The 8,635-nt window shown below is 40.3% G+C and overlaps 1 protein-coding gene across 1 annotated transcript; it reads left to right on the top strand.

Annotated features, from left to right (window-relative positions):
• Positions 1 to 4,196: 4,196 nt before the first annotated feature.
• On the top strand, positions 4,197 to 5,612 carry LOC107469689 (uncharacterized). Its single transcript, XM_016089068.1, has 2 exons — positions 4,197 to 4,482; positions 4,579 to 5,612. The coding sequence occupies exons 1-2, from the start codon at positions 4,197 to 4,199 to the stop codon at positions 5,610 to 5,612; spliced, it is 1,320 nt and encodes a 439-aa protein (XP_015944554.1).
• The last annotated feature ends 3,023 nt before the right edge of the window (positions 5,613 to 8,635 follow it).

Genomic DNA, 8,635 nt, shown 5'->3' with positions numbered 1-8,635 from the left:
TCTTTCCCAAAAACCCCCACCCACCTTCAAAATTCAAAACCATTTCCCTCTCAAACCCACCCAAACCTTTTGGCAAATCTCCTTTCCTTTTCCTATAAATACCCCTCTCCACTCCTTCATTTTCACACATCATACACACCTTCCCCTCCCCTTGGCTGTAACACATATACCTTCTATCTCCTCTATTTTCTTCTTCTTCTACATCTTTCTTTCATCTTTTGCTCAAGGACGAGCAAATATTTTAAGTTTGGTGTGGTAAAAGCATTGCTTTTTGTTTTTCCATAACCAATTATGGCACCTAAGGCCAGAGAAACCTCTAGAAAGAGGAAAGGGAAGGCAACTGCCTCCACCTTTGAGTAATGGAAGATGGAGATATTCATCTCAAAGGTCCATCAAGACCACTTCTATGAAGTTGTGGCCAAGAAGAAGGTGATCCCTGAGGTCCCTTTTAGGCTCAAAAAGGGCAAATATCCGGAGATCCGATAAGAGATCTGATGCATTCACATATTTGCTATTTTAACTAGTTAGTTTAGTTAGCTTTAGTTCAATTTTGTGATTTAGCAAGGCTTTGATGCATGTGTTTGGTTGATGATAGGTGAAGCAAAGAGCCCTGGAGCAAGAAGGAAGTCACCAAGGGCGTTGCCAACTTTAGAAAGGCGTTGCCAACGCCAATGTGCGCAGCAAACTTGAAGCTAGGAAACAACCACGAGCACGTTGCTAACTTGGAGTGCATTGGCGTGTTTGGCAACAACTCAAGGTAGCTTGGATGATGACTCTCCCATTCAAGCACGTTGCCAATGTTAGGATGCATAAGCGTGTTCAATGACAACGCCAATAAGCAAGGCTTGGTCCAGGGAAGGAGGCTAGCATGTTGCCAACGCTGGATTCTAAAGGCGTGTGCAATGGTAACGTAGCAAGCAAAGCTTGGAGCAAGAAGGCAGCCACAAGCACGTTGCCAACTTGAAGGTTCATTGGCGTGTGTAGTGGCAACGCCAGGAAGCAAGCATGGAGCAAGGGGGCAGGGGCTGGCACGTTGCCAACGTGCTGAGAAGAAGGAGTGTTTGCCAAAAACGCTGGCAACCCTGGCAGCCGGACCTTACTCTCTTCCATGGAGTATATCTTGAGTTCTAGAGCTTCAAATGATGCACTCTCAACGGCATTGAAAAGTAGACCTCCGGAGCTTTCCAACGATATATCATAGTATGGGTTTGACATTAGTTTAAAGCTTCAAAAGCTGGCTTCATTTTGAGCTTCAGAATCTGATGGCGTTGGCAACTTGGAAGAACAAAGGCGTGTTCACCAAAAACGTGTGCGATTTTGGCAGCCTGACCCTGTCTTCTTTAATGGAGCATAACTTGAGTTATAGAGATCCAAATTGAGTGCTTCTAGTTGCGTTGGAAAGCTGACATTCAGAGCTTTCCAACCATATATAATAGTCTATAGTGGAGCATGAAATGGAAGCTCGAATCAGAGTCATCTTTAGGCCCCAAAAACAAGGAAATGAGGTTGAAATTCAAGGAAGCATGAATGGCCCAAGGAAGGGTGGTCGAGCACGTTGCCAAGGCTAAAATAGCCTGGCGTGTTCCTTGGCAACTTGGGTAACAACGCCCAGGCCAAGAAATCTGGGCTAGAGGCGTTGTCATGGGCGTTATTGGTGGCGTGTTTGGCAAAAACGCCCAACCAGGGCAGCCTGACCTTGCCCTCTTCAATGGAGCATAACTTGAGCTAGGAAAGTCCAAATGAGGTGATTCCAGTGGCATTGGAAAGTAGACATCAAGAGCTTTCCAATGATATATCATAGTTCATATTTAGGCAAAGGATTGAAGCTCAAAGTTCTGGCAAGATTAAGTATAAAAAGTGAAGAATGAAGAACAAGCAAGTGTTTGGCAACAACTTGGGCAACAACGCCCAAGGACCATGTTCCACTCCCAGGAAATTGCCATGCACGTCGCCAACATGCATTTGTACTGGTGTGTTTGCTAGTAACGCCCTCATTGGGCCAAAGCAGTGAAAATGAGCCCTGTTTGACAAGAATTCCTTCATGAAGCTAATCCAACTTCAAGCAAGCAAAGCCCACAAATCTCAACCAATCAAGGCTACAAGAATCATCTAGAATAGTTAATTTCATTTCAATTTGTAATTTAGGAAAGCCTATATAAAGGCTATAGTTTCATAGAATTAGGGGTTGGATTGGAGGGATACAGAGGAGACCAATTTGAAATTCTGTGAATTGGCACACTCCATTGAGAGTGGGTCTTCGGACCCCTCCCCTTCATACACTCTTCTTCACCTCCCCTTCATACACTCTTCTTCACTTCCCCTTCTCTTCTTCCTTAGTAGTAGTGTAGTTTAATTTGTAGTTTTCATCTATGAATTCTTGAATTCTCAATTTCTGTTTTGAAGTCTCACTCTTTATTTTCATGCACTTTAGTTTCATGCAATTTAGTTTTCAATTGGAGCTATGATTCACTAAACCCCACTTTCATTAAGGGGAAGAGCTCTGCTTGTTTGAATGAATTGATAAATCTTCTTCTCCTTCTCAATTCAAGTGGTTAATCCAAGAGGATACTCTTGTTCTTCAAAGATTCAATCACCATCGAGAGAGGGGTTAATCTATGTGAATTATGTGGTGAATGTGGTGAATTTGAGGAATGAGCCACATAATTCAGTTTAGAGTTCATCCTTTCATGATTCCCTTAATCAATACACCTTGGTTGGTATGTGAGATGTAACTTTCCTTGGTTGAGATTATGGGGGTTGTGTGGCTGGATTAGAATTGAGCTTCATCTCTTCTCATGAACAATTAGATCACGAGAGTGGCAATTGGTTATGTTGAGAGAAATTGGATCACCAAGAGATTGAGATTCAATTACCCACTTGCCATGGATCTATACCCATGATTGAGAAGGAATTGATCAACATCAATTCATGAGAATTTGCATCTCCGATCCCTAATGATTCTCTCTATCATTAATTCTCATTTCTTTTGCTCTTAGTGTTTGAATACCCATTGCCCAATTCCCTTCTACACTCTTGCAATTTATTATTCTTGTCATTTACATTCTGTTTCTTTATTTCTTGCTATTTACTCTTTTGCTCTTTAGAATTCAGCACTCTATTTTCTTGCAATTTACTTTTGATGTCATTTAAGTTTCTTGCAATTTAAGTTTCCATTATTTACTTTCGGTCATTTTAATTGCTTTCCTTACTTTACTTCTTAAATTTTCCTGTCATTTGATTCCTTGCAATTTCTTTTAAGCATTCAAATCTCATGAAATCAAAACCATGTTTGCTTGACTAAATCCACCATTTAACTAAAGTTGCTTAATCTACCAATCTCCGTGGGATCGACCTCACTCTTAGTGAGTTTTATTACTTGATACGACCCGGTATACTTGCCGGTTGTACGTGAAATCTTAATTTTTACGTATCAAGTTTTTGGTGCCGTTGCCGGGGATTGGAAAAGATTGACAATGATTAAGTGAATGGTGGTTTAGATTAGGCATTTTTTTTCTTTGTGTTGTTGTTAAGCCCACTAACTGTTTGATACTTTGTTTCACTAAATCCAATTTCACTCTAGTTCTAGAGTGTTTCACTTGTGACTTTGGTTTTGTTCGTGTATGTCAGGAGCTAATAGACTTAATATTGAGGACGAGAGAACCCTCCGAAGAGTAAGGACAGCAGAAAGAGGAAAAGGGATAGTTGGTGAAGAGGAGTCAGAGGGAGAAGACCAAGTCATGGAGGATGAGCTGCACAATCCTCTTGGAGGGGTCAACAACAATGATGGACCACCTAGAAGGGTGTTATCTTCTTATACCATCCCTGATCCAAGACATTATGGGAGCAGTATTGCTACACCAAATGTTCATGCCCATAACTTTGAGTTGAAACCTCAGCTCATCACTTTGGTACAAAACAACTGCTCCTATGGAGGGGGACCTCTTGAAGACGCAAATCAACATCTGTCTATTTTTCTAAGGATATGCAATACAGTGAAGACAAATGGAGTGCATCCAGATGTCTACAAACTGCTGCTATTCCCATTCTCTTTGAGGGACAAAGCCACTTAATGGCTAGAGTCATTCCCCAAGGAAAGCCTCAACAATTGGAATGACGTGATGGGCAGATTTCTAGCAAAGTTCTACCCTCCTCAAAGAATCATCAAGTTGAAGACAGAGGTTCAAACTTTCAGGCAAATGGAGGGGGAATCATTGTATGAAGCATGGGAAAGATATAAGGCACTAATGAGAAGATGTCCACCTGACATGTTTAGTGATTGGGTCAAACTCCAAAACTTCTATGAAGGCTTAAACTTAGAAGCAAGGAAGGGACTAGACTACTCATCAGGAGGATCACTAAACATGATGAAAACTGCTGAGGAGGCTCAAGACCTCATTGAGATTGTGGCAAATAATCAGTATTATTACTCATCAGAGAGGCAACATAATCCGGCCCCAAAGAAAGGCGTAATGGAGCTTGAAGGTGTTGACGTTATCTTGGCACAAAATAAGTTAATGCACCAACAAATCCAACAACAAATGGAAATGATAACAAAGAGAATGGATGGTTTCCAACTAGCATCAGTGAACACAACAAATCAATCATCACTTGAATGGGGCCAAGGTGAAGGGACCACTGTTGAACAGCCACAAGAACAAGTTCAGTACATGCAGAATACTTCAAATTCTCATGATGAATTTCATGGAGATACATATAACCCATCTTGGAAAAATCATCCCAATCTTAAGTGGGGTGAAAATCATTGGCAAAAGAATAGCAACCACAATCAAAACCGTCACACAAGCAACCAAAATCACCATGCCAACAACACTAACCAATATAGAATATCACAAAACACATATCAACCACCCCATCATAACTCACAAAATCACCAAAATAACTTCTCTGCACCATCACCCAACTCAGAAAATTACCACACTAATCCACCCAACAACTTCCAACAACAATCAACCCCCATCATATCCCCAATTGACCATCATGAGACCAGAATCGCAAATCTTGAAGCAACCTTGCAAGCACTTGCTCAAACCACTCAAGCCTTAGCTAAGGGACAAAAGGAACATGAGGCCACCATGAAGAGTATTGAGCGACAAGTGGGACAATTAGCCAAACAAGCTGAACGGCCAACCAATGTTCTTCCAAGTGATACGATACCCAACCCAAGAGACACAGAAAAAGCCATAAAATGGGAGGAGTGTAAAGCAATCACCCTGAGAAGTGGGAAGAAAGTGGAGACAGAAGCCATTACTCAGGAAGAGCACATCAAAGAAGGCTTAAAAGAAGAGGTGAAGGAACAAAAGCAGGAGCAAGAAACCTATACACAAAGTGATAAATTAGCTAAGAAGGAGATAGTGAAAGCATACCAACCAATGCTCCCATACCCTCAAACGTTTAAAGAAGAGAACAAAGAGAAGCAATATTCCAAATTCTTGGAAATATTCAAGACACTACACATCAACATCCCCTTCATTGAAGCACTTAAACAGATGCCCCTATATGCTAAGTTCATGAAGGAATTGTTGACAAAGAAAAGATCCTTGAAAGAGGGACAAACGGTTGTGATGACCAGGGAGTGTAGTGCCATCATCTAGAAAAAGTTTCCAAAGAAGATGAAAGACCCAGGGAGCTTTCACATCCCCTGCACAATAGGCAACATGATGATTGAGAGAGCATTTTGTGATCTTGGTGCAAGCATAAATCTGATGCCTCTATCTTTGATGAGGAAGCTTCAGATTCATGAATTGAAACCTACAAAGATAGCCCTTCAAATGGCGGATAAATCTATTCAACAAGCACTCGGGGTTGTAGAGAATGTATTAGTAAAGGTGGACAAATTTTTCCTCCCAGTTGACTTTGTCATCCTAGACATAAAGGAAGATGACAACACTCCCATTATTCTAGGGAGGCCCTTTTTAGCTACTGCCAGGGCATTGATAGATGTCGAAAAAGGAGAATTAATGCTAAGGGTGCATGATGAGCATATAGTATTCCATGTGTTCAAGAATTTGCAAGACTCCACCCAAGAGGAAGAGTGTATGAAGATTGATTCCATAGATCCAAACTTGAAAGAGGCACCTGATGAGGCACTTCCAAGCTCATGCAGGAAAGAAAATGAAGAGGTGGAGGTGCTGCAACAAGCTCAAAGAATAGAGGAGAAGCTGCAATCAAAGTCAGCATTTAAGATTCATAGCAAGGACCGTCAAAAAATTGAGACCCCAAAACCTGAACTATCTCCTGGAAAAGAAGAGAGTCCCAAGAAGAAAATGCCAAGAGGATGGAGAAACAAGAAAATCTCCACTGAAGACTTCTCACCAGGGGATAAAGTGATGCTAACTTACCAACCAATAGAGACATCTCCACACTTTTCTGGATACTACACAGTGAACAAAATCCTCTCACTTGAACATGTGGAAATCATCAAGAATGATACTGGAAGGAAGCTCACGGTGAGAGGGGAAGGATTAAGGCACTATGATCATCATCCGCCCTAAAGAGGGACAACCGTCAAGCTAATGACGATAAAAAAGCGCTTGTTGGGAGGCAACCCAACCAAAGGTAGTTTTCTTTTCTTAGTTAATTCAATAAAAGAGTTAAGTATATTTATCTGCATTGCAAGGAGCTAAGTTTGGTATTACACACCAACATAATTCAAAGGTGAATGTGAGGTGCTAAGTTTGGTGTTCCACCAAAAAGTTTCATTAAATACACATTTTAACCCTTTGCATGATTAGTCACTAGCTCCAAACAATCAGAAAAACTACTTAACAATTGCTACTTTTAATTTAGATTTTGTTTCCTTAATAGAAGCACTTGATGTTTCTTACATGTATTCATTCCACTGCATATAAAAGTAAGCAAGGAACTAAGTTTGGTGTCCCCACACCAACTTATATCTAGAATATCACAAGCATACATGCATGTTAACCATCTCTCAAGTGCTTGGGGACAAGCAACTTTCAAAGTTCATTGTAGGCGATCACTTCAATCTTGAAAAGGATCAAGCATCATCAACCAAAGAGACAAAGAGGGATATAAAGACCAACAATGATGATGATAAGGAGTAAAGCAAGTAAACTCCAAAAGGTTGTATTGTTGAGTGATTGTCTTGTATTCAAACTACTATGATTGAAAGTGATATTGTACCCCTGTTTGTCTGCTTAGTATAACTTCTTTGTAGTTCAATAAGTAAGATGTTTGATATATCATAACACCATACTCTTGAAATTGCTTGCACTCAATACCTATGAAAATGCAAACAGAGAACATTTCTTTGAAAAGAATGATTGAGGAGTCAAAAATCTATTTTGAGGCAAGCAAAAGATTAAGAGAAGTGGTGGTTCTAGTTGTATGATTGTGTATTGAGGTTGCATGTTTGTGAAAACTTGCATGGGAGCTCATAGGCAGGACATAAAGTTCAAAGAAGTATTGTAGAGATTCTCAAAAATCTATTGATCCAAGAAGCAGCAAACAAAGCAAAAGGAAGAAAAGAAAGTGCAAAAACAAAAAGAACATGGCCCAAGGCTCTGAGCATCAATTACTAGGCAGAAAAAGAAAGAAAGAAACAAAAACTCAAAAGAGTTGCTATCCTAGTAAATGCTTGTGGTTGAAGTGTGTCAAGGAAAGAGGCTTGAGCAAGTAAATCCTTGGGGGTGCTTTAACACCTAATACCTTAAAACCAACTGGTTTGGGAGTATTGATTGAAAGCTTATCTAAAGAGCCGCTTTGAGACATGACACTTAGAGTCAAGGCCAAGACACATAAACTATGAGCTGTTTCAAGGTGATTACCTATAGAGAGATTTCCATGATATCATTTGAATGAAAGTCCTAAGATCTAAGACTTCCAAAATGTAAGGACTGATAAGCACTGGGACCCTTGCATGAACACTTAATTCAGAGTTCACCCCACTATCACTTAATCACTTCACTCACCAAGGTATTACAAGCTATTCCTCAACTCATTCCAATTAAAAGAAATCTTCGTGCATAGTTCTTTTGTTGCTTGAGGACAAGCAAGGTTTAAGTTTGGTGTTGTGATGCATTCGCATATTTGCTATATTAGCTAGTTAGTTTAGTTGGTTTTAGTTTTAGTTTTATTCATTTTCTCTAAACAAACAAGTATTATTATAAGGCTCATTCATGCTGCCTTGAATTTCAACCTCATTTCCTTGTTTTTGGGGCCTAAAGATGACTCTGATTTGAGCTTCCATTTCATGCTCCACTATAGACTATTATATATGGTTGGAAAGCTCTGAATGTCAGCTTTCCAACGCAACTAGAAGCACTCAATTTGGATCTCTATAACTCAAGTTATGCTCCATTGAAGAAGACAGGGTCAGGCTGCCAAAATCGCACACGTTTTTGGTGAACACGCCTTTGTTCTTCCAAGTTGCCAACGCCATCAGATTCTGAAGCTCTAAATGAAGCCAGCTTTTGAAGCTTCAAACTAATGTCAAACCCATACTATGATATATCGTTGGAAAGCTCCGGACGTCTACTTTTCAATGCCGTTGAGAGTGCATCATTTGAAGGTCTACAACTCAAGATATACTCCATGGAAGAGAGTAAGGTCCGGCTGCCAGGGTTGCCAGCGTTTTTGGCAAACACTCCTTTGT

This window comes from Arachis duranensis, chromosome 10 (assembly GCF_000817695.3).
Source record: "Arachis duranensis cultivar V14167 chromosome 10, aradu.V14167.gnm2.J7QH, whole genome shotgun sequence".
NCBI classification, from domain to species: domain Eukaryota; kingdom Viridiplantae; phylum Streptophyta; class Magnoliopsida; order Fabales; family Fabaceae; genus Arachis; species Arachis duranensis.
Note: the sequence above shows the minus strand (reverse complement) of the source record. Positions and strands in the feature narration are given on the sequence as shown.

What these genes read in the sequence shown, in the direction of transcription:
- LOC107469689 (XM_016089068.1), top strand. Translation starts at nt 4,197, where the DNA reads ATGGAGGGGGAATCATTGTATGAAGCATGGGAAAGATATAAGGCACTA. An exon ending in AGGCGTAATGGAGCTTGAAG is followed by an intron (nt 4,483 to 4,578) that starts GTGTTGACGTTA and finishes GTTTCCAACTAG; the next exon opens with CATCAGTGAACACAACAAAT.